Source organism: Paramisgurnus dabryanus, chromosome 12 (assembly GCF_030506205.2).
Source record: "Paramisgurnus dabryanus chromosome 12, PD_genome_1.1, whole genome shotgun sequence".
In the NCBI taxonomy this organism is placed as follows: Eukaryota; Metazoa; Chordata; class Actinopteri; order Cypriniformes; family Cobitidae; genus Paramisgurnus; species Paramisgurnus dabryanus.
Genome location: NC_133348.1, coordinates 22250009 through 22277817, shown reverse-complemented (window position 1 = coordinate 22277817; position 27809 = coordinate 22250009). Strand labels below are relative to the sequence as shown.

General features: G+C 36.9%; 1 protein-coding gene across 1 annotated transcript in view; it reads left to right on the top strand.

Moving 5' to 3' along the window:
• The first annotated feature begins 3562 nt into the window (after positions 1-3562).
• The window catches only part of rtn1b (reticulon 1b), a 44658-nt gene continuing 20411 nt past the window's right edge, over positions 3563-27809 (top strand). The window contains exons 1-3 of the mRNA XM_065257197.2: positions 3563-4040; positions 19111-19836; positions 20083-20880. Coding sequence (XP_065113269.1) covers positions 3812-4040; positions 19111-19836; positions 20083-20880 — 1753 coding nt within the window. The 5' untranslated portion in view covers positions 3563-3811. The remainder of the gene's footprint in view (positions 4041-19110; positions 19837-20082; positions 20881-27809) is intronic.

Here is a 27809-nt window from a genome sequence, read left to right as displayed (position 1 = left end):
TTTTTTCTAATCTAATCTGTTTTAATTTAAAAACATGACAAGTGCACCTGCTTTGTAAGCAGCACTTGCTCAAAAATTTGCCATTGTTCGTCCTCTCTTTTCATGTTGTCACATCCTCACCATTTCTCACAGACGAAACAGTCACATTTATGCCAATTTACTGAATAACAACTTTTTGTTTGTTGTTAATATTGTTCAACAAACAATGAATGTGATGCACTTACTGTTTCTTCAAGTTGCCTCCGACAGCAGTCATTGTATTTGGATTGTAAACAATTGGATATTGTTATTGTCATATAAGAGATGAAATTTGTCTTTTCTCTCCTTGAACAAACAATTCTTCAATCAGTTTTTGGGATTAGCATTAACATTTAATCGGATGCATTATTTTATTAAAAATATTATTTTTTTATCAAAATGTACACGATCGGTGGTAAAGAAAAACAATTAGTTTAAAGTGTGTTGCTATTGTAGAACTACTATCTTTTAAGATTAAAGATAATCTTTTCATATTCAATCTTCACATTTCTCTTTCTATTGTTTTGCTAATACAGTAGATGTTATTTAAAAACAAAACAAAAGGAAACATCTAAGCCCTTTTTGTTATTGCATTCCAGCAGGACCAACCAAATGAACAACTGCAATATTACTTCCAAGAGACTTAATGACATTAAATCTGACAAAATTACATTTTGTTTGGTCTTACTCCTGTGTGCAAATTTTTACCAGTGTCCCTAATTCCAAAAAGGGATTGCAATCTAAAGATTATCTTTGGATTATCAATACCACCCGAGCCTCTCTGTAATATGGCACAAGTCAAATGGTACACACCATTTCTAAATCCATGGCCCAATTTTTACACTTGCATATTTGTTGCAATTTTAATCTGATGTAACAGAGATTTCAGATGGTGTGTCTGGATCTCAGTTTCTTTGTAAGGACAACCTTGCTGTTGACAGCAGCAGAGTTTATTTTTCATATGAAGATGAACTCAGCAAGATGATACATTTCATGGATTAACTCTGTTTGGTCCTCTTTTATTGCTTCCTATTTTCACAGCTGTTATATGACATGTTTTTTATAAACAGATCACCTAAATGTTATAAAAAATGTCATTTTTGGAATGTCTTTTTACTCACAATACTTGGAAACCTATCATTTAAAAAATAAAGTATGGATGTTTGATATGGTCAAATGTCAACACTACTTTAAAACTTTTTTTACATTTGAAGCAACAAGATGTTTGGATAGGTCATATGTCCGATGAGTGCAGATGCAGAGATGAAACATCATCATATTACGTTCCATCATACATTATTATGACTCATGTATGTACTTGACATAGAGAACTTAAAAATGTGAAATGAAAGATCCAAGAAGGACTGATGGATCATGGGAGAGTAAGAAAAATGGAACATCGACGAACTATTCATGCTCTTTATGCAAATGAAATGTAAATTTGTGGAAAACAGTAGCATAGTTACATGCACATTTAGCTTGATACTGCATATGTGCAGGCATGCATATGTGCATTAATTTAGGACTCTCTGTCTCTCTCACTTGATTGGCCATCTGCTCTGACTGCTGTGTGTCTGCATCATTATTGTGAGCAAATCGGGGGCTTGACTCTTTAGACCGCAGAAAAGGCTATGCAGGACAATGAAAGTGCACTCACACATATCAGGCAAGGATTTATTAAATGCAAATTGATTTATGTGAGTGAGTGTGTGTGTGGGTGTAGTTGTACTACAACACTAGTATGAACTTTGAATCTGCGAGGCAGTGAATCTTGAATGAAAAGTAAAATATAAACACATACAAACATTAGGAGGCTGCATAACTTCAAAATCTGTCGGTGACGTCCAAAGTATCTTGATTTCTAACATGCGGTCATTTGTGTTCCACTGTTCTCATGACAGAATTTTCATTTTTGTCTGAACTTTTAAATGAAAAATCCAGCTAAGACCAGCATAAGCTGGTGAGCTGGTTTTAGCTGGTCTTCCAGTTTGGTTTTAGCTTGTATTGCTGATGTAGCAAGCTGGTCTAGCTGTGTTTTGGTCACTTTTTAAGCTGGTCTAGCTGGACTGGAAGGCCAGCTGACCCACCAGCTTGACCGGCTTTGCCAGGCTGGGGGGACCATCTTAAACCAGTTACAGCCACCTTAACCAGCCAAAACCAGCTACCAGCTTATGCTGGTCTTTGCTGTTTTGTTTTTTATTAGGGGAACTAAGTAATATACCAAATTGTTTGGTAAATATGTGGATAAATGCATTTGTGTATAATTAACAACATTGAACATTTCACAGCAAATATATAAACATATCTTTTAGAAAATTTTGACTGTGAACTGATACTGTATGGGCTAAAAAATACAATCTCATTCGATTGTATTGCAAAGGGGAAAAAAATAGAACACTGAGGCCACCTAGTGGCAAAATGTAACTACTTTTTGAATTAAGTTATATATTTGATATTATTTATTACTTTTAATTTTTATCATCACTGTAATCTTGTTTCATTTATTGTAAAAACCAATAATAAAATAAATATTTCACTGATAATGACAGAGAAAGTTTTCCCTTAGTTAATTACAATGCCATTACTTCTACAAAAGTATAAATTCTTTGCTTCTGGTTTCCCCTAAAAACAAAAGATGTACGACACCCCTAGTTTCTAAGTCTACAAAATAATTACAGATAACATTATGACATGCTATATCCGAAACCTCCAATATTTAATTGTTTTAGTTCAATTTTTGTTGTTGTTTTAAAATTGTACATTTTAACTTCTAATGTATTTGGATATTGAAAAAAATGCTGTACATAACCCTGTAAAACATAAAATTGCTGGCTTTTCCCTAAAAAATTTTGCATGAAAAGAACACAACCTAAAAAAGTTAATTTTAGCACAACGATTGGGTTTGTCCATATTTTACCCAACCATGTGTAAAAGGGGGCCCATTATGAACATCTGACTTTTTCCATGTTTAAGTGCTATAATTAGGTCCCCAATGCTTCTGTCAACATATAAAATGTGAAAAAGAACAACCAAGTAACTTTGTTTTGGTATACCATTCTCTGAAATTTGGCTCCCCCTGTGATGTCAGAAGGGGATAATACCCCCCCTAATACGCACTAACCAACCACAACACTAAAACAGCACATTTTTGCTCACACAAGTGGCAATTTTAAAATGCTGTATAATAAATTATCTATTTGGTATATTATAACAAATATAGTATCTGGTATTTGAGCTAAAACTTCACATATATACTCTGGAGACACCAAAGATTTATTTGACATCTTAAACAAAGACTTGGGTGTAGGGTGTAGTTAGCTCTTGAAACACAAGATGACGCTATTTCATAAAGACAACAGACCTTTCTCCAATGCAACTTAGGACAATGTTTAGACCACCTTATTGCAATTTAGGCGTGGCTGCATTCCTTATTTTTTATAGAATATATTTTTCATTTAAACAAATTACATTTTCAGCCATATTTCTTTTATGGTAAGCGTGCTTGTTAATTTAAATAGTTTGACCAATCACAGTTTTAGATGTTGTACATATTATTTTACACTTTGTTTAAGTTAATAATGTGTTTTAAAAGCCGCCTGCCCACTACGAGCCCGAGACCAGGTGACGTCAGCTCCGAAACACTCAACTAAACGAGTCATTTCCACCCGCGTGAGCCTCTGTCGGAGAGTCCGGCCCGCCCGAAACATTTCACACAGTTTACAGCATCTGATCCGAGGAGTTGAACCGTCTTCAATCTCCCCGCGACTCTCCGTCTCTCTGAAAAGCATCGCACATGGACGAGCCCTCAGCAATGTCCGTGAAACCGGAGGCGGGATCGCGAGTCTGGTGTGGGGACGATACCGAGGAGACGGATTTGTTCGGGAGCACCACGGGCCGCCGTGAGGACTTAGGAAAGACGATGGGAGACGTAGAGGACGATTCAAGTGAAGAGGAGCAGTTGTTCAGTCATCGTGAAAGTGCTCGGCAACCGCTCCCTGTTGTCATGGAAACTGCCTCCACAGGTAATGCGGGCATCCCATGTTCTCTGTATGTATGCACTGCTGTGTGTTAACTTCTGTTTCGACCGGGGCCTTGTTATGGTTACCTGTTACCTTGGTTTATTTACGTATTTATAAGGTATAAGTACTAGCAGTAGTAAAAATTACATTTTTTTTCAATTAATGTTATTAAAATGAAATTGTCCAGTGTAGCCTCGTGTATTTACTCTTGTCAGGTCATGGTTTCTTCGCAGTAGGATCTACAGAAATTGTAGATTTCTATAAGTACAAAAATCCTGTAATCGTATAGCATCATATTTTTGTACTGTATTATGGCCCTTGAGTTGTCAGCAAAAAAATGCCTTTTTATGTAATAATGCATATTATTTTGGCGCAAGCTAACCTTTGTTTATAGGGTTCAAATATTAACTAGTTGAGAAACAAGTGACCCCTTATGTTTAAAATACTTGTCACAAACAATTTATATTTTTATAATACTTTATACTACTAGAGTAGGCTTTTGCTTAATGATGTATATTATACAGAATTCACTAGCAGAGTTAATTAAATGCAGTCCTTTAAAACTGATAACTAATAGCCAAAGAGCAGTGATCCATAACCACAGCCTGTCTGTGCGACATACAGTAACTTGGTTAATATTATTACATGAGTTATGCTTCTTTCTTAGGTAGCTGATTTACATTGATCCTAAATATCATTTAGAAAACACTGGATATTACAGCAATGTTTAAAACCGCTATGTTAAAAAGAAGCTTAACTCATAAAGTAGAATAAATCAAGTCATGTCTCGCAGACAGACTGTGGTAATGGATCACTGACCTCCAGCATGTGCCTGTCAGTTTTAGAGAACTGCATTTAATTAACTTTGCCTTAAGTTAAACTCTTCAATACTTTAAAAAACAACAAAACGTTCTGATAGAGTCTAGGATATGGATGACATGTGATACAGTTTATAAGCATTATAGAGAAATAAATTGATTAAATTTGGTTTGTTTCCAAATCACTGCAGAAGCCCATTAAACACTGCATAAAATTAAACCAACTTTGATTTGAGAGATTTGATTTGGCCACTGCTGAACAATGAATTTACAGTACATGTATATGTATGTAGAATTATGGGTATTTCAAGTAAACATAACGCTTCACAAAATAAAGATAACTCTTCAAAGAGAATAATATAAATTAGCTTTTTTATTTCAATAATACTGTATATGTATAATATTTGCTATTACATTTGCTATTCTTATCTTACACTAAAGGTAGCCTATCTATACTATGCTTCTACGACCTGATCTATCCTATTCCATTGTACCTCAGCTGTGTTTGAGAAAAAGCACTTTACTGTAACCTTTGGAGATCACTTACTCCACATGAATCAATACTTTACATTGGCATTGGAACATCCCATATAGGCTTGGATCGAAATAGATTTGTGTAATATGAGAGTAGGCTGCTGTAATGCTATCGAAAACAAAGGAAGGACAGACAGCATATAGAGGAAAAACCTATTATTTTGTGATGTGGTCAGGTGTTTGTCTTATCACATTTTTCCAATTTAATAAAGCCACAGTCTAGAAATAACCTTTGGACAACAATAGTGCACTTACAGGGTCCTTTAAGTAATGGTTATACTTTATTCTTATGAGTAAATTGGAATTTATCCTTGACTCCACCACCCATACATGTTCATCTCTTTCAACCTTCAGATCATTGTTATTAATTTAATTTAGGTACAAATAAATCTTTAGTTTTAGACAAGGCTGACTTTCTCTGTTTAGTGTATTTTTTAATGCTATATTGATGCGAGCAAGGGAAAATGTTTTTCAAATGCCGAGGTATCACATGTAACAGATATGACTAGGTTAGTATCGGAGAACACACACAAGCAACCTACAAGTCTGATGCTTAGTAATTCAATAAATAGCCTTACTGTTGAGACCCTATGTTGAGATGAGACAAAATACCCTGCAGATTGTGTAGATAGATTCATTGTCAATTAATGTCTAAATTCTTTTAAATTTAGTTTATTTAGTTAATTAAGTTTTCTTGTCTGTCAAAGGTAAATTATTTTTGAAAGATCAGGCTGGTGTAAATGTGTATGCTAACATTTCCCATCCTCATATTTTTATAAGAAATATAATTTGATAAGTTATGGTCTGAAACTGCGTGACAACACTTATCACTTTCTCAAGCTCTGCTAAAAATTTGCTGAAAAGATGCATCAGTGTCACAGATGTTTTAGCCTTGGTCTGAATTACCAGACTGACATTGGCAAGTGGATAATAATCAAGTCCTACAGAAAGATCCTCTCATCAGACTGAATCTGTCTCATTAGCTGAATGACAGCTGTGATTGCACCAGTGCTTACTGAACCACAGTACAGACTTTCACAGGTGGGGCTAGGCCTCATGCAAATCAGTCATTATCCATATTAAGGAGTCATTGTTTAACTCCTGTTTAAAAGATTTTTCTCTTTTTTGATGAGAACATTTTGGGATAGGGTTTGGGCCACAAAGCTTGCTAGATGTTTTAATGCCAGTAAACAACTATCCTAATGGATATGGAGCAGAGTGTTATGTAGAGCAATAGAAGTAATGGTGTATGCGTCAAATGGGTGTGTCCATAATGACTGGCAGCTTGACAATTCCATTGATCCATAGGAATAAATCCTTCCAATAACGCATGAATAATTTAGTGGACAGAAGTATAACTTCTTACAAAGCACATTCAATCTGAATACTGTCTCTTTTAAAGCCCCCTAACCTAGAAAATGCACTTTTAAATGTGTTTTAAATGCAGAAAATGAGTTGTGTGCAGAAACATCCTGTTATTATACAAATTCATCTATTCTTCTTTGTGTAATCTCCTTTAAACTCCAACTGTAACACAAAACAGGCTGTTGGGGATCCCCTATCATTGTGATGTCACATTGATTTAGCCCCACCCATGACAGCTCACAGACTCATGAGCACATAGTTCAACCTTCTGTCAGAGACACATGTTTGCATGTAGTTCAAAGCATTTAAAGAAACACACAAAAACAGCGCGTTTTTCATTACAACTACAGCTCTTTACTTCCCGGATATATGACGTCAATATAAGTTTTTGACTAACCTCTGCCCACAGGAATATGACAGTTCACAGCTAAGCTAAGCTGCTGTCGAATCACAACACACTAAACTACTACACAATCAGAACTCGTTATGTATTTCTGAAGGATGGACTTCATAGAACAAGAAAGACATCACCCCGTTTTTAGGACAGTGAAAACAGCGGTAAGCAAAAGGTGTGAAAAATACGGCCTTTTTTACACACGAAATATGAACACATGTTATATTGTGCACTGTAAACACAATCAAAGCAGGACCTGTAAAGTCTACAAAAACTCTTACAAAAGTCTTTTTCATTTATTTTTTCTTAACACCATTCCAACATCTATAGCTATATTCATGGCAAGAACCAGTTCCAGAACATTCTAAGTTTTAATCCACACAAGTTGATCTATACACACATTGGGAGAAGAGCAAATTTGAGATCACCAATTAACCTAACTTGTAGGGTTGCACAATTATGACAAAAATCATATTGTGAATCAATTGTTTTACCCATAATTGAAATCCCGATTTGTTTTTTGATTAAATGTAGGGTATCACATTTTGAAAAATGCTAACGGTAGCCACCTAGCAATGAAATCACGATCCCACCCTCCAGTCAAATCGCCATCCAAAGTCACGCCTCTTTCGAAACACATGAACACGCACAGATCAGACGGTCACGTCTCATGTCTCATTCACCAGTGAGAAAACTTTGCAGTACAAAGTGAATAACATTTCCAAAATAACCAACATAAACAACTGGTTTACATCAGAATTAGTTAAAGCACATTTTCGGTTGTGTAGACGTAGTAACTATATCGTTACGCTAATCTGTAAACGAACACAAATTTCATAAGCAACACAATGTTTCATCAAAGTAGAATATCTGAATACATCTCAATACAAACATATCGCGTACCTACCTTACCAAAATAAACAGTGCAACGACCCTTTCAGACCCTTTGCCTCATGCAGCTGTTTGCATCTCGTGGTAAAGCAGTAAAGTTACCGATGTTAATTTGGGTTTTTGCTCTTTGCTGATCCAGGCAGTTTTTGCTGTTGTTGTTATAAAAGATGTCTTTCGTTTTGTTGCTCCTGTGCAGGTTGTCAATTCAGCAGAAAAGTTTGCCATTCTCCGTGTTTACAGACAGGAGGTGAGCGCACGTGAACGCGCGGTGGGCATTCACGCTTACGGATGAGGGAAAAAAAAGGCAACATCCGTTCAGACCGAGATCTATAATTGGTTGAACATTTTTTGGTCCTACGCCATTCACAAATAACATACATTTCTACAAATACATTTAAACAACTTAACATAGTGATTGCTATCAGGATGTGAGGAGACTTTTAACCAGCATGACTAAAAATGTTTCAGGATCAAATCTGTTACCCTACCTTTAATTGTGTAGGCCTAACTTGCATGTGGGAGGGACACATGGAGAACATGCAAACTCCACACAGAAAAGCCTCCTGACCCGGCCGTAGCTCCTTCTGGGCACTTTTTTGCTGTAAGGCACATTTAAACCTTCACACTTAAGTGTAAAAGTTGAGTGGCCTATATTTAGTGGCCAATTAAGCAAATTACTTTATGTATTTGGTGTAATACAATGTGTTTGCGTGGTTTATGGTTCATTAAATGCAATATTTTCCACATACCGTACATTTTTAGAGCACCTCTAAACAGGTCGATTTGTACAAAGCTCATGGTTCTGAAAAACATTCGTGAACCGATTGGCCGACTATCCAGTGTGTTGTGATTGGCCAAAAACCTCAATTATGTAAGTGGAAATGTGATGCTCCTTACCATGTTTTGAAAGATGAGCTCCAAAAGTATTAGGGAAAGCCAGATAATATGGTCTTTACTACCTTATCAATAAGAGCCTGAATCTGACCCAGAAAACACAAATGGCTAAGCTGATCCATCAACTTAACCAGCACAATGTGAGCAGAACGTAACAGATTGGTAAGGTAAGGATACTAAAACATAAAACCATGTCTGCAAGCACGTCACAGCTCAAAACTCTCGTTTGAATCATCAGTAGGAAATTTATTAAATATGAAAACATCGGCATCAGTCGGAAGAACGAGAGTGTAGTTTCAAAGTTTTAGAAGAAGCCTTTGTGTACAGCCAGCCTTGTAACTCTACCGTGTTTAGAAAGATCCATTATGTGCACCGACATCTTTTTACACTCTAAAAACAAAGGAAAACATGAAATGGGGTCATATGACTCCTTTAAAAAAGTTTAATATTACATTTATTTAAAAATAAAGAATTTCAAGCTAATCACACTTAAGCATTTATGACTGTATGGGTTATGTATCGGAGATACTCCACTTATTGATACCTAGACAGTGAGTTTATAATCTGTTCTGCTTTCAGGAAGTCTTTGAATTGTGTTTGATAGACAGGAAGGTCTTTGTTTAACGTCTTCAGTTAGCTTCAGTGAGATTCGTTAGGAAAACTGGAATGTGTGTTCACTTACTTTCTCATGTCCTTGTATCACATGCACACACTTACGCACGCACACACACGCGCGCAAACATTTAACTATAGTAAACTATTTATTATTTTGGAAATATGTTCTGCTTATTTATTATGTTGACCCTTTGATACACAAAAGACGAGTATTTTGGCAAATACATTTCTTGGTTCCTGATCTCATTTGCTTAGAAGGATCAGTGTATTGTGTTGACTTCCTTCCTGCAGTCTGTGTTATTTTCTGCTCAGCGCCAGGGCTATCTTCACAGGAAAACATTGATGAGGCGACACTGACTTAAAAACCTTAGAGGTATTCAGAGGGAAAGTGTGACAGGAGATGGAGAGATAAACAAAGCTATGCTGCAAGGTCATGGTCAACTTCATATTCACAACTGTGAGGAATTAAGCCCTAAGGCTCTTCATTTGTTAAGGGATAACCGGCAGAGAATTATAAGCCAAATGTGGGCAAAGGTAGGTAAACCTTAATTCTACAAAGATTTACACATCTTTGTAGAATTAAGGTTTACTTAAAGTAAAACACCACCGATTTTCAATATTTTACTATTTTCTTACCTCAACTTAGACTTATTAATTAATCTTTGTACAGCACGTCATGAATGTGTTAGCATTTATCCTAGCCCCATTCATTCCTTAGGATCAAAACAGAGATGAATTTAGAAGCACCAAACATTTCCATGTTTTCCCTATTTAAAGACTGTTAATATTATAATAAGTTTGAGCGAGAGGTCGAAGTGCTGCAAACTAAGTGCTCTCCCGCCATACAATATGGTTCTAATTTTTCGATCGCCACGTTTTATTTTGTGCCACCATACCTACTCGTGTAACTACTAATGTAACAGTCTTAAAAAAAAACATTGAAGTGTTTGGTGGATTCTAAATTAATCCCTGTTTGGATCCTAAGGAATGATTGGGGCTAGGCTAAATGCTTATACATTCACAACGCACTTTACAGAGATTAAGTGCATGCATTGAAAAAAGTTGTGGTAAGAAAATAGTAAAATATTGAAAAAGGTAGTGTTTCCTTTAAGTAAAACTTAATTCTACACTCTTAAAACGAATGTGTTAAATTAACACATCTTGTGTCTAGTTAAGGACAACACATCTAGTGTGTTGTCCTTAATTTAACACATATCTGTGTTATTTTTGAAACAACACACGTTGTGTTGTTTTAACACATCTTGTGTTGTCCCTTTTATTTTTTATGAACTTAAATGACACATAATGTGTTAAAAACAACACATAATGTGTTAAATATTGTAACACAAAATAATGTGTTAAAATTAACACATCCTGGATGTGTTAATTTTAACACACTGTTTTGTGTTAAACTATTTAACACATTATGTGTTGTTTTTAACACATTATGTGTCATTTCGTGTTGATTTTGAGTTCATATAAATAAAAGGGACAACACAAGATGTGTTAAAACAACACAAAGTGTGTTGTTCTAAAAATAACACAGAGATGTGTTAAATTAAGGACAACACACTAGGTGTGTTGTCCTTAACTAGACACAAGATGTGTTAATTTAACACATTCGTTTTAAGAGTGTACAAAGATGTGTGAATCTTTGTAAGGTTTACCCACCTTTGCCCACATTTGGCTTATAATTCTCTGCCGGTTATCCCTTAAAGGAATATTACATATTCTTAAATGAAAAATCCAGATAATTTACTCACCACCATGTCATCCAAAATGTTGATGTCTTTCTTTGTTCAGTCGAGAAGAAATTATGTTTTTTGAGGAAAACATTGCAGGATTTTTCTCATTTCAATGGACTTTAAAGGGATAGTTCGGCCAAAAACGATATTAAACCCATGATTTACTCACCCCCAAGCTGTCCGAGTTGCATATGTTCATCGTTTTTCAGACAAACACATTTTCGGATATTTTAGAAAATATTTTAGATCTTTCTGTTCATTAAATGTAATGTCACGGGGTCCAGCAATAGTCCACGACCTTCAAGTCCAAAAAAGTGCGTCCATCCTTCACAAATTAAATCCAAACGGCTCCAGGATGATAAACAAAGGTCTTCTGTGGGTAATCCGTGCGGTGTTGTTGTAGAAATATCCATATTTAAAATGTTATTAACGTTATAAACTACCTTCCGGTAGCGCCGCCATCTTAGACTCAGGAGAGAGTATTAGCGTAGTGTACGCACTTTTCTTAGTGACGTATGACAAATTCGGAGGGCGGGGGCACAGAGCAGCAGCAGAGAAACTCTGTACGCTGCGTAAGCTCTCATCCTGAATGCGGATCACTCCAAGATGGCGGCGCTACCGGAAGGTAGTTTATAACGTTAATAACATTTTAAATATGGATATTTCTACAACAACACCGCACGGATTACCCACAGAAGACCTTTGTTTATCATCCTGGAGCCGTTTGGATTTAATTTGTGAAGGATGGACGCACTTTTTTGGACTTGAAGGTCGTGGACTATTGCTGGACCCCGTAACATTACATTTAATGAACAGAAAGATCTAAAATATTTTCTAAAATATCCGAAAATGTGTTTGTCTGAAAAACGATGGACATATGCAACTCGGACAGCTTGGGGGTGAGTAAATCATGGGTTTAATATCGTTTTTGGCCGAACTATCCCTTTAATAGACACCAACAATTAACACTTAAATCAACACGTAACAGTTTTTTTCAACGTTTTCAAAGGACTATAAACTATCCCAAATGAGGCATAAGGGTCTTATCTAGCAAAACGATTGTCATTTTTGACAATAAAAATAACAAATATACACTTTTAAAGCACAACTTCTCGTCCAGATCCGGTCGTGATGCGTCAGCGTGACCCCACGCAATATGTCATGACGTCAAGAGGTCACAGAGGATGAACACGAAACTCCGCCCCAGTGTTTACAAGTGTTGAGAAAGAGGACCGTTTCTACGTTGTTGTATGTCAACTGATACTAATTAATGTCTTTGTGTCAGTTTATTGTTTACAATGGTCCGCAAATGTGCGTTTTATATATGTAACACGTGACCTCCCTACGTCACTATGCATTTACGTTAGGTCGCGCTGGACCGGATCTAGACAAGAAGTTGTGCTTTAAAAGTGTATATTTGTTATTTTTATTGTCAAAAATGACAATCGTTTTGCTAGATAAGACCCTTATGCCTTGTTTGGGATCGTTTATAGTCCTTTGAAACTCCATTAAAAAAACCTGTTACGTGTTGATTTAAGTGTTAATTGTTGGTGTCTATTAAAGTCCATTAAAATGAGAAAAATCCTGCAATGTTTTCCTCAAAAAACATAATTTCTTCTCGACTGAACAAAGAAAGACATCAACATTTTGGATAACATGGTGGTGAGTAAATTATCTGGATTTTTCTTTTAAGAAAATTGAATATTCCTTTAACAAATGAAGACCCTTAGGACTTAATTCCTCACAGTTGTGAATGGTTGAGGTAAGAACATAGTAAAATATTGAAAAACAGTGGTGTTTTCCTTTAAGTATCATGTGAGGAACAACACTCTCTTCTGAAACACTGATGCTTCGCTCTAAACATGATAAAAGAATCACTTTTGCTTTCTTGAACTACAGTAAAACAGCACAATACAAAGAAGTTGAAGTAGTTTTAGACTTTTGATTACTGACAATATCCCGCATATATTTGTCTCAGTTTTTTAAACTTAAATTATTTATATTTTCATATTTTTGTATTAGATTGTATAATATCAAAGTTTCTTAAAATCATGACAGCAGTGAGTCAGTGTTAATGACTGTTTTGGAGGTATCAAAGCAAGGAATCTGATTTTTTGTTTTTCAAGAAGTTTCAGATGTGGATGTGCTATTCCACATCGACAACACCAAACACACACTACTATTTGTTTTTGTGTGTGCACCCGCCTGTGTGTGTGTTTATCACTTTGCCTTTAAAACGCTTTCATTATTAAAAGTCTGTGATGGATGGGTTATGCCAGCTAAAAGTGCACAGTCATTTTAGTGGCTAGGACGTTTGCAGAAGCTCTTCTTGCAAATAAGCATTAGCCATTTAATACCCTTGACAACTTGATACTCAACACAGCTTTTCCCATGAGTCCTTTAAAACAACATCATGTCTTCATCTTGATGTCATGGATATCATATGCTACCAGTTGTCAATAGTCCTACTCTAAGTATTTATTGATATCTCTTTCTTTCTAACCTTTATGTGCTCAACTTATGCTAACTATGCTTAGTAGGAATACTAAAATGTGATTTTACATGTCTTATTGTGACAATATTTTCACTTGGATTTATCTCAAAACAGTTAACCAGACTGATGGGTTTTACATATTTGACCCAGCATTTTTTTTTTGTGAGTGTACTGTACAAAATAAAAAAAATCAACACTTAAAGCCACTATACTCTCACTAGGACTGTTATTGAGAGGATTACTCATGGATTGCACACTGGTTGAATGTTGAGGGGGAGGTGTGGCCTGGAGACTGTGTGGTGTGAGAATGAATACTGATGCATATACAGGATCAACCTTCACATCGTGACACTTCTCTGACACTTCTCTGATATTCTTAATCATAGATATGTATAATAAAGGCTAGATGTCTCGCCCGCGCTGCTGGCCAATTGAGTGGAACGTCCGCATTTGGCGGCCATCTTACCACAGAGCACTCACTCACTCGTAGCATTGAGTTTAATGGAGCATGTACTTTTAAATCACCATAACTTGCTACATTTTCTACCGATTTTCAAATGGTATGGTTTGTTATAAACGTCAAAGATTTACCTATGACACTGAATAATACTTAATGAATAATTTTCATGAATCATGTTAAAGCATCCAGAATTATAACCACGTTAATATGTTTATAAGAAACCAAACCGTTATCGGTAGAAAATTGAGCAAGTTATGGTCATTTAAATGTACCTGTACCATTAAACACAATACTACGAGTGAGCAAGCTGTCTGAGGTAAGATGGCCGCCAGGTGATGACTCTAAAAACAAATGGTGCTATATAGCACCAAAAGTGGTTCTTTGCTCGTAATCATAGAAGAACCGTTTTAGTGCCATATAGCACCGGTGAAGCACCTGTGTAAAACCACATAGTGCTATGTGGAACCATATGTGGTGCTATAGTGGTGCTATATGGCCCCCATATGGTTCTACACAGGTGCTTCACCGGTGCTATATGTCACTAAAAACGGTTCTTCTATGATTACAAGCAAATAACCACTTTTGGTGCTATATAGCACCGTTTGTTTTACAGTGTAGAGACTCCATCGTAATACATCTAGCCTTTATTATACATATCTATGTTCTTAATAGCCTACAGCTGATGGTGAAATTGATTAGGACGAAATTGATTAGGACGATGCTGCTATAGCTCAGTTAGAGCATTGCATTAGCAGTTCAAAGATCATGGGTTTGGTCCTTAGAGAACACACATACAGATAAATATGTATACCTTGAAAGTAATGTAAGTTGCTTTAAATGAAAGCATATGCCATGTAAATGTAGTCTTCATAAGCAAAAGTTAATATAAAAAGGTGACCGGATGTCCCTGTTATCCGTGGACAGTCCCGTTTTGGTGTTTTGTCCCTCAAAGAACTGTATTTTTTGTTTATAAATAGTCGTGTTATGAATCATTGTGATTTTGATAACAATGTTTGGTGTAGGTTGTTGCTATCCCTAGAAAGTGGTGAGTTGGAATGTGGTGTGAGTGCTCCATGCAGGGGTTTTTAGGTATTGGCTTCCATCTCTCTCTGTACCTTGACCATGTTTTTACACATTTCATAGCTACTGATGGTTAAAAATAGAGTCCCAGTGGAGTAGGTTTGCCCAGTGAATGTAGGGCAGCGTGGAGAGAAACAGAGTTTCTAATGGAGGGGGGTCAGGTTAGTGCAGTGTTTTACACAAAATCATGTTTTAACATGTTTTCATTGTAAATCATAATTATCCACAGTCTCCGATATGGTTTTTGTTAAAGAGAACCCATTATCATTTGTTTAGTAGCCATGTTCTTTGTATGTGAAGTAATACGTTTGGGGTAACATCTGTTACCGTTGCTTCCATGAGAAGGAAACAAGATTTTGTGTCTCCGAAGTGATGCTTAGGGCAGCATCTTACCGCGAGTACATCTAAAGCAATTATAGACCATTTTAGCGGCAACTCAAAAAAAACTTTTGAGGCCCAAACTTTGCTTCCGGTAGACTTCCACATAGATTCAATAACAACAGAGCAGATTATCTTTAATAACAATCTTCAAAATCATTTTACTAAGCTAGCTTTACTGTATAACATGAATGTATACAATGTTGGCCACAGATCCTTAAATTCTTGCCTGGCTCCACACTCATTGTCTCCTCTCTTTTTAGAAACTGAAAAATTTTTTATTTTTACAAGTGAATTGTTCCAGAGGTCAGTAATTCACTAATGAACAAGCAACAGCCTGAAAGTTAACTTTGGGCCAGCGGCGTAACCATAGCAACGCGCATGCATCCAATGATACTGTCTTTATAACAACATTTAATCTGAAGATGACATTTCATGAAATGCTGAAGCAAGGCACCAGCATGGATGCAGGGAACTGGTGTTCCAGATGCTTTGGGGAATGATATGCCGACGTAACCTGTATGCGTGTGTTAATTTGCACTGAGCACATCAAGTTCAGTTTCTCCTGGTCTGTGCTCCTAAATGGGGTGAACAAAGAGATTAGAGAATAATGGCCTCTGCACACATTACTAAGAACCTAAGGCACCTAGCCCAGCCTAGGGTACAAAAAGGCCTTGACCATCTCTGGAGTAAATTAGATTAAATAAATTAAGATAATTTTCCTTGCCCCCTTAAAGTCTCAATCCCATCAAGCACATTTGAGGTGAGTTGGACAATAAACTGCGCTTGTATATTCAAAGTAAAGCCTTTGGCTTAAGTTCCAGAAGGCATGGAATAACACTACTGATTAAGTTTTGAGGAAATTGACTCAATATGCAAGAGAGATGTGCTGCTGTAATTGCCACAAAAGTTGGACACACAAAATATTAAAGATAAAAGTTGATATGATTCACTAATCTGATATTTGTTGTGCTCAGAGAAAACAATATTTTAAAAATTAAATCATCTTTTGGAAGCAAAAAAAGGGTAACATCTTCAGATCTGTCATGTGTTCTAATCATTTTGGGCACCACTGTACACCTCAGGAAGCAAACAAATCTGTGCTATCTTTACTAAATAACGACATATTTAAAGTTTATAAAATATATTCTTTCTCAATCAACTGTTTAAAATAAATTTTGTGATACAAAAATAGTAATATTTTAAACTGGTTTTCCACTTCATTGTTTTTGATTCGAAATGCATTCTGGGATACTTGGCAGTCGTTAGTCCACACATGTAAGATCACATCCAGGGATTTTAACTGTACTTGGCTTGATATGAACTTAGAATTAGAACAGTACTTGGGCAGGGACTGATGATGTTTCACAAGTCCATGAGAAAACAAGTGTACGCAAGTGCATATTGAGAAACAGCTAGAGTTGTTTTAAGTTTGAGCATACAGTGTAAAATAACATGCAAAGCCTGTGATAAACATGCTCATTTGTCTGTATATATTTATATATGCTAGACCCATTATTACTGCCCTGAATAAAGCTTTTTTATTTACAAGTTCACATTATTTACAAGTTTATGAGCATTTCCATAGACATAGCCTGAACGGTACATATTTAAACACATCAGGTTCTTGTCATGCTCGATTCACCATCAGTATACTAACCCGACAGCACAAAAATTAAATTATTAAAATGCTACTAATTTGCGCATTTATATGGGCTGTTAAAGTATTGTTTACAATCCTTGTATAATGGCTTACATAAAAAGCGCTTTTGACAACTGTATAATATATAAATATAAATAAAATTGAATTGAAAAAATTTATTGAATTGGAAAAACACTGGAACTATGTCAGCAGGTCACGGCACATGTGCTAATGGTCTCCTTTTGAACGCGCACTGAAACCCACAAGGAGAAGAAATTGTTGAATAAAGTCATTAGTTTTTGTTTTCTCAGAAAAATATGTTATCAACCACCCAGCCAAATTTGAATGACAAAAAAACCTCAAAAACTGAGAACACATTTAAGGCCAACAGAATCTGGACCTTCTTTTGATAGACCCACACATACGCAACCCAGGCAACAATGTTGGTTAGTAGACATGCTGGTTGGCTGCAAGTGTTTGTTTATGGTACTCGGCCCGACTCCCTTTTCCAAAGCATTTTTCAAAAATGTTGCACCCCACCTTTAATATCGTACTTTACACAGACTTAACCAAAAGTATGTTACAGACATTTCATGAAGACACATCGTATCAAATAGGAATTATTGATGACCCAAAAAATTTGAGATAATTTAAACAAACTTAAGTAGAATTCACAGGAAAAAAAATGATTTCACATTTTATGTTATAAATGCCATATTACTTATTTGTCTCAAGTTTGACTTTTAACAATCAGTGTATTCAGTCAAAAATAAATCTGGCCATCTGATACTGTCAATGTTGCAGAATCATAAATGTCCAGAGTGACAGTAGTTATAATTTACTGGTAAATGTAGCAGCAGTGGTATAATTATAGCCCACACAGATGTTTTGTGGTGCAGTTGTGGTGCTATGTTATAAGAAATGATGATATTGTGTTTGGGAAGTCACCCTTTGAATAGCTTCCTTACAACCCATGAATAGCTTACTGCACTGTGTTTGTTTTAAAGTCAAAAAATCTTCAGTGGACAGTTCTTTGTTACTAAGGTTAGTTTTTACATACTGTAATTGTACAGTGTCTATGTTAGATTTATGGAGCTCTTTACTGTCTACCAGCACAATTGGTTTTAATGCATTTAAGTTTATTTCTTTATTTTACAAAAACCTTTTCCACATTCTCATTCATTTTGTGACACAGTCAGGATGCACTACTCTGCTGGGTAGTAATACTGAGAGGGACACAACACTATGTGTGTGTGTGTTAAGCTTCCCCAGCTTATGTAACCCCACATGAGTTGACCTACAGATAAACTTTAACTGGCATCTGCCAAAAATAGCCTCATTAATATGGAGAATGGCAGAAGGAGAGGCCAATGTTATGGGAAGGACTTGGGAAGTATAGATGGTGGGATTGTGCTGTCATTGACAGATGATAAGAGCTGTCACTGCTACACCCAGCTGAACCACTCTCTGGAAGGCACTTTACCACAGTGGGCACCTGAAAAACATTGTCTGCGTCTAAAACCTGCAAAATACTGTACACAGAATAAAAAAACTAGCCTGAACCTTGATTAAATGTGTCAGCGTGTAAATGTTTTATTTCTCTTAAATATTAATTAGAATTTTAAAGTATTAAAGATGCTACAGTATTTTCTTTTGAATTGAATCAATCAAAAAAACATGGAATTTTATTGAATACTCACTGTATAAACATTACATAGTTACAATTCTTACACATGTCCCTCTCTCCTCTCCCCCCATTGCAGAAAAACCTGATTCAAACTTCCACAAGAAGCCCACTGATGATGGGGACCTATACACCTCCCTCGTGTCCAGTCAAAGTTACGTCTCACAAGAAGACACCTACTTTTCTGGCAACCTTGACAGAGCTGAAGAAAAACATTCAACACATACAGAAGACTTCCACTTTGGCTCCCATTCCCTCATGTTGACCTCCGACTCCGGCATCGAGATAACTTCCACTGGAGATCCAAATGATGGCACTCACAAGATCCACGAGTCTGAAAAAGATTTTGACTCGTCTTATAATTACATGGACATCAGTCATAAGGAGGACTCCTTTGAACCACAGCGCCCTCTTGGGGACTGGAATATGAGTGGCCTCTCAGAACCCACCCAGTATACCAAATTGGAGAAGAGCCCATCACCTGTAGAAGTGGATGCGGATGAGCTTGGCTCTGCTGCAGTTGTGGAATCTCAGACCTTCCCATATGTGGAGGAACCATCTGATGAAGAACTGTCTGACTACCAGCCATACCGGTCTCCGGGTCCCGGTAGCGGTGCCAGCCCGGTTAAAATCACCTTGACTGAAACTCCTCCATCTATATCACCCATCACAGTCCAGCATAGCCCCACAGTTACAGTTTTAGAGAAGGAGAGCATCCTGAGCCTGGGGCTTGAAGGAGTGCCCACCGTTACTCTCTCAGAACCTGAGGACGACAGCCCTGACTCATCTACAACTCCTCTCACAGGTAAACATAACCCACACAGAAGCACTTCAGTTTAATGGATCCACTACATCTGTCATACTCTTACGTAGGTGTGCTGCTTTTGTACAACTGGAAATATTAGTACTGGCAAAGCATACAAGACATTTACATTCACTGTCACTGTAACACTGGCAGATGTTCATAAGACACCTTGCCTTTATCAAAAATATCTCTCCGTCTTAATCAATCCTTTCCTTTCTCTTTCCCTCGTATGTCTGTATTTTTTAGAAGAATCTGACTCTCCATCCGATCCAAACATTCAGGCTGTTGAATTCGAAATAATGAGCTCCACCCAGGACAAAACTCAGACGTCACCCAGCTTGCCATCTCAGCTCGACTTCAAGCAGGACAGATCCCCAACAGAGGTGAAGATCTCCCCCTCACAACCCTCCAGCTCCCCCATCTTCGCTCCTCGGACCCCTGATGTGGAGGGTAGCAGTGCAGAATCTGGTGACTCTGAGGTTGAGTTCGTGCCTGAAGAGCCTCTTCCACAAAGTCTTAGTTCTGACTACATGAGTTTCAATAGGAAGCCGGACATCATTCCGCCATCTACCGGACCTTCCATCCCATCTTCTGCTCCTGCATTTGCCTCTGGCCCTGCTATGCAGTACAGCATCTTGAGAGAGGAGCGCGAGGCAGAACTAGACAGCGAATTGGCTCTGGAGTCCTGTGGAGAAGAAAGTCCCAAGAAATTAAGTCATGATTCTGCAAAGGGAGACTTGCAGCAGGTCAAAAAACCCATAACCCCTCCTTCTGCAAACACAGCTCCCCTTGTGACTCCCACACCTCCTCCGGCTGCTCCAGCCCAAACTGTTACTCCTAAAGATAAAACACCCAGTACCGAGGCGAAGCCCAAGCCTGGCAGCGCAACCCCTGACTCCAATCCGGGCCTGTCAGATCTAAAGGTGGAGCATCCTCCTGCGGAGGTGCTCAGAGGAGAGAGGAGACGCTCCAGTCAAGGCCGCAGAGGCTCTGATACACAGACCGCACCGCCCATCGTCATCCAGGGTATAACCAAGGAGAAAGGTAAATGTATTTACTAATAGCAGTGGCTAATGTGGATATCATACAGTACCTCCAGGCATTTGGTCAGACAGTGTACACCACAAGATAACAGCTTTAACTGCATTTCATCAGACCTCAAGGGTTTGTTGTAATTTGTGGTGAAATGCTCTTATAGGTTTTTTAAATTAGAGACATCATATTGACCGGTTAACTGTAAACTGGTAAGAAATTAAACTATATATTTGTTAATGCACAATGCATGTCGACACGCGCCTATAGACATTTCGCCACTTTTCTATCTTTAATTTGTTAATGGCCTGTAAATGGTGTAAGTTATTGCTGACGGCCTGATTATCATTTGAATGAGAAATTGTACTGCATATGTTTCCGTGCTTGAGTATGGTTTGCAAGCTGCACGGAGACATGGGTGTGTGCGCAAGATGACACGGCTCATCTCTGTCTCGCGCGTGTCCAGACAGACCTTAGCTGATTGCCTCTGTCCTACACCCTGACCATAACCATCTCGATTTTTGCACAAATAAAGAAAGAAGACGCAAAAGCAAAACTTTTTATAATGTCTCCTGCTTTAGAAATGGCCACTGTGGTAGATGAAAAAGAGACAACCCGCCCTCTTTGGATATTAATCCTTTGGATTGATCCCGTGCTCGTTGATAATGTAATGTTTCGTGAAAATTTGATAATGTACAGTATGAATCCTGGTTCCGATGTTGATCTGTTGCTACTGTTTGCACCTTTAAATAAAAAAAGTGTTTGTATTGTCCTTACCAGGTCCCAGACATCCATCAACTGTATTTGTACGGTCTTGTTTGGATAACATGCTGCAGTTGTCGGTCAGGAAAATGAACTGAAATGAACATCCCTACTTTAAGATACAATACTTTACAGTAATACTTTCTATAATGTATTTTAAGTCTATCTTGATATTGCACAATATTTTGCTACTTTAATAAGTTGATGAGTTCTTTTATAACTTAAAGTGATACAATTTCTTCTGGTAAATTTCCAAACAGCTTTATAATGTGTAAGCATAATAATTATAAGTTGGCTTTTTTCAGGGGACCATAAGATAGCCATAAGATATCAAGAGTGGTGCTGCGTCCGAAACCGCCTACTTCTATACTATATAGTAGGCGGAAAGCAGTAGGCGAGGCGAGTAGCATGTCCGAATACGTAGTATACCAAAAACAGTATGTGAAAAGTACCCGGATGACCTACTACTTCCGCTTAGATTTCAAAGCGTGCATACGATGGACACTTCACTATCCCATGATGCCCCAGGAGCGGAGTTACGCAATGAAGAAGGCCCTGTCCCAAATGGCGCACTTCATGTGGACTTTCAGTCTCGTGGCCTTAAATTGCGCGTGCTCGCTTAGTCTACGAGTCCGTAGGGTGTCCCATCTGTCATTTTTATGCTTTGAAGTGTGCTCATCAGTGCCTCCTTTGCCCTCTTGATGCGGTCTTCAGCGTAGCCCGCAATGCAGTAGGCTTTGCGCACTTTATCAACCCAGAAGTCCTTACGAAAGAGCAATCAGACGATGGAAGGGAGGAGTTCACACTGACGGGCAACTGACCCTCGAGTCTGTCCCAAAATACGACTCCGGTGCACCCACGTGGACTCGCATCAAGGGTCCCTAAAGTCTGCACTACATGATGTCATCAAAGTGTGGACTCTGCGGAGGACCACGAGTCCGGAGTGTGCCATTTGGGACAAGGCCAAAGAAAGGCGAAAGCAGCGATGCGGCCGTTTTCGCGCTGGTATGACATGACGTGATGACGACGTATGTGATGTGATGTATCAACATGGCAGATGTAGTACGTCCGAATCGCATAAACAATAAACATATAAGGTTTTTATAAGGCATTATGCATATGCATTAAGAATACCAAGCCTTTGTATAAAGTCTTACCAACTTCAGTATACTTCTTTTTAAGCCAGAACTATGTAATACTCTAAAGTTAAAATAAAAACTGAGTCACGTTTAATAGCTTATCCCAGTTAGGAAACTCCCTTTGGCTTTAATAACAGGAAAAACACATTTCAATGCCAGAGTCCCTTGACAATCAGTTACAACACTGGGCATGCACAGGCCTACTCATATCATGTGTTGATATTTAATATCCCCTGAGTAATATATGAATGCAGGCTAATTTAATCTGACAACTTATAGTTGTTTCAAGTAGTTCTGTTCTAGCACACTGAGTCTGTACATGGGGTTTTAATAAGACTGAAGAATGGAGAGAATGATGTATGTGAAGTTATGATTAGACAGAAGATACTCAAAGTACTGTGACTCCTCTAAAAAAACTGGGCCCAGATTTCTTAGAGGCATTTCCTGCTCTGCTGATATGATGTTTCCAATCATCCTTAGACCTACATCACCAGACCTCCAGACCAAGATCATGCACATGAAATATTTTAGCTGTCTGTATTTATTAATAATCCATTATAAGCCTATATGTGACCCTGGACCACAAAACCAGTCTATTTTTTTATTGAGCTTTTATACACCACTTGAAAGATGAATAAGTAAGTTTGTTAATTTTTGGCTGAGATATAATATTATAAAAAATTGAGGAAATCGACTTTAAAGTTGTCCAAATGAAGTCCTTACGAACACATATTACTAATGATAAATACATTTTTGATATAATTACATTAGGAATTGTACTAAATATCTTTAATTAATATCATATGATTTTTATGATTTGTAATATGATTTATTCCATAAAAATACATCATTTTGACCTATACAATGTATTGTTGGCTGTGCTAAAAATATACCCTAGCGACTTTATATACCCTAGCGAATTACTTTTTGTGTTCCAGGTTCACATATGCAGCATTTAGCAGATAACCCTATATGAATTTTACACTGGTACTACTTTCAAACATCCTTCTAAATGTTACGAGCTAATGTTTTTATTTCATACCTGACCGCTCTGTGCATCTGCTTTTTAGACCCAGTGGAAAGAGATTGTGTGAAATAAATAAGTACTATAAAGATCTTGCTTTCCTGCAAAAGTTTGTGCAGTAAAACCTGCTTGTTTATGAATAGCATTTTGATGGATCTCTGCCTGGTGATTGTATCCCACTGGAGAGTGAGGGATATATAAACAGTAAATATGTGAAAACTGGCTGTGGTATTTGACCTAATCTTTTGCTATATTTTTTGCTTATTATTAGTATTAACCAAATGTTTTATTGATTAAATTAAAATATCTTAAATCCTCTGTAGTATGCATTATAACACCATATAAAAATCATTTATAAAGAACAGTTTTCTACCTAAAATATTCAAACAGTCAGTACAGATGGAAATTTAAAATTGTAATTTTGTAATGTAGAATTTCTACCATAGTGAAATAACTATATATACTGTAAGAATTTTTTTTTTTTATTTGTACAGCATACATATTTTTATTCTGAATAATTCAGATTATCAAAACACCTTTAAAAAAGTACTTTTATCTTAAAAAGTACATTTTTACATGATAACATTAAAGTTTTACACTTCAAAGGAGCAAATATGGCACTGCCAAACATGCATTCCTACTGAAGAAAGCCAATTGTTTCCGAGTGGACAACATGACAAATTGTGGCATTTCTGATACTCGGTATTAAGTCTTGTCCTCCAAAGTGGATGCTGTAATAAATATAGGATTAAATTACTCTTACACGCTAAAAAATGTTATGTGGTTGGTTTTAACCAATGGCTGATTTAATACTGGGCAGAACACACCATTTGTTTACATTTCCCTATACTGGGTCGTTTTAACCCAAATGATGGGTTAAAGGCCAATTTGAACCTACTCAGCATTTTTGTAGTGTACTGCATTTGTTTGTTTATGGGATGTCTGATATGCACACAAAGCAGTTATCTTTTAGCATCTTTTAATAATGCATTCGCTTTGGGCTGGGTTCACTGGTTCAGGTCGATTTCACTCTTCTACTTTTCACTTTGTGACCATCGAGTGCTGCCATCTTTTGTTTATGTAGATGCATTGCAGTGGGAGGAAAATCAATGGTAAAGCTCCATTATTAGTGAGATAAAACACATTGATTTTTTATTAAAAATTAAATGTCATTAGGTACTAACATTTTTAAGCACTTTGTTTTCATCGTACCAAACAGAATTAAATACATTTTAATATTATTTTTTTAAATATATATATATATATATATAAACACACCAATAAAAGCAGACCAGCTATGTTGTCATCTGTAGTTAAACTCTATTTTGTCTGTGTGTATCTGCGAATGTGTTTGACTGCAACCCCTCTTCCCCCTCCCCTCATGAGCTCAGTGTCTCACAGAAACCTCTAGAAATGCGAGGATGGCTGAGGTATAAACATTGAGGGTGGATGTCATTGCTATAATCTGTCAATAGAGGTCTCCATAAGCAACACAGATCGTTGCGCAACATGAATTAGAGAGGGGTTATAATGCATTATTGTTTAAAATATAAAAATTAGCATATCTCTGTTGGTCTGTGTTGACTTAAGAGAAACATATGGGGGTAATTTTAGGCCAATATTATTGAAAATGGACAGAGTAAAAGTCATAAATAGATATTACAACTTGTAAACACAAAACGCAATCTACAAATAGATTAAAAATCCACAAACACAGTCCTTGTGATCCGCAAATGTAAAACAAGATCTACGAATCGTCTTTGTGATCCACAAATATAAAGCATGATTTACAAAAAGAAATCAGTGACTTGTACTTGAAAACCAGAATTTGAATGAATGTAAAGTGACTTCTTTGCAGATGAATATCATTTTCTATTTGTAGATTGTGTCACATTTGTTTTCAGAATTCTGACACTATTGTTTCGCTTTGGTGACAAAATAATGCCATAATCGTTGAAAATGAAGAGACTACAATTTGTAAACACGAAACAAATCTGCAAATAGGTTCCAAATCTGCAAACAAACTCCTCATGATCCGCAAATGTAAAACGAGATCTACAAATATATAAAAATCCACGAACAGACTCTTCATGACATACAAATATAAAATGCGATTTACAAATAGATTTAAAATCCGCAAACCAACTCTTTATGATTCACAAATAGAAATCATCGACTTGTACTTGACAAACAGAATTTAAATGAATGCAAAGTGATTTGTCTGCGCATGAGGGTCATTATTTGTTTGTAGATTGTGTTGCATTTGTTTTCAGAATTTTGGCACAACTGTTTCGCTGTTTTCCATTAAAAAAATCTACAAATGCCCTCCTCACAATTTGCAAACAAACACAGTCTAACTTGTATTTTCCAACCATTGTAAAAAGACATTCTTACACATTCTGTGCAAAGTTCAGCGTGCAAGTGTTGAATCTGTGTTTGCAGATCACAGGGCATTCACGAATCCTTCTGCACAAGTCTACAGATCTTTTTGGCACTATCTTTCCGCAGAGTTTGTCACTACGATCCACGCGTGTAGTCAGCCAATCAGGGGTATTGCTTCAAAGTAATGCCACGCCCCCTCAATAAGCTCTTTTCAAAATAAAAGCTGGGCTCACTGCCATTTACCGTTGCCGGTGTTACAGCGCTGAAAGGCGGCCAGACCGCGTTATCGATATTATATTAAGGATATTAAAGCATTTATGTATAGCATGGCAAATATGTAGCATTAACGTGAACTAGAACAACCCCTCGTTTAAGTTATTATCAGTGCCTGACAATTCAGCCGAGGTCATTAAATCGTTAAAAACACTGCATGAAGCGGTTTTATCATTAAAACATCAGTGTCTCTTCAACGAACATTTGCCGAATGTCAGCGAGCCAGCTGGATGGAGTGGAGCTGCTTAGGTGACGCAGCTAAAATAAAGCAAGCGGGTGCAACGATAATATTGGATGTAACTTGCCGTAATTAACAAAAACATGAGCCTTATTTGACAGCAGCACTAATTGAACTATTTGACCATATGCATTTGATATACATACCGTGACCGGAATGCACTTACAAATCGCGCTGTTATTAGAAACATTTAACTGTTTCCAGACTGAGCATGGAGACAAACAAGCCGTTTATAGAAGCAGCTGCCTGTCAGCGTGTACGGAATGAAGTCAAAACGGTCTCGGTTTTTAGACCGGCAGTCTGGCTGTGCCATTCCACCCTAATCCGGACTGCAAATTACATGTTAATATTATATCCACCATTTACAATCCTTCCTTTAAGGTCTGTTCTGCTTTTAACAGCTCAAAGCTATTACTCTCTGTAGCTTTCGAGTCCGTTGTAGGCTACAGGTAAATTTTGCAGTTGTTTTAGTTAACTTTGCAGAGCATTTTATTGTCGGAAATGGTCCTGGGCTGGGTTTTCCTATAACGATTGAACTTAGCACTCAAGAGTGCTTTCTACAAGGTAAAACGATCGCTCGCAGCTGGGTTTTAAGTGCTACTAACGAGTCGCTATCCCTTTGTCAAGTGCTGAAATGTCACTTACTGAATGACTCGTAATTGTAGCAGAAGCTTGTTTAGGCTAATGATCTTCAGCCGATGTGCACTCATATTTTTTAAAATATGATTAATTATTGTTCAATGACTTATTAAATGTTTTAATAATTTGTGCATCATGAAATATTCTTTTTTCATATTTAGTTAGGACTCGTCCCACTGCGCAATGCCTTCTGCATTTTATAATATAGTTTAGATTTTTCTTTTTATTTGTTGTTTATTATCTATGTTTATTTATTATTAAGGATTATTGCATTGTACCGTAAATATTTATTTGGTTTCTTTAATCAGATGCCATACCCTTCAAAAAAATATTTTTTTACTGTAGCCTAGATGAATTATAGCAGCAATTGGTAGGAACCATTTATCAATTTGCTAGTACCAACTTTTACCAAAATTGTACCAAATACGTTTTCCTTCTTAATTAATTTATGTTTAGTAATTTAAATTTCATTTCTCGTTTGAAT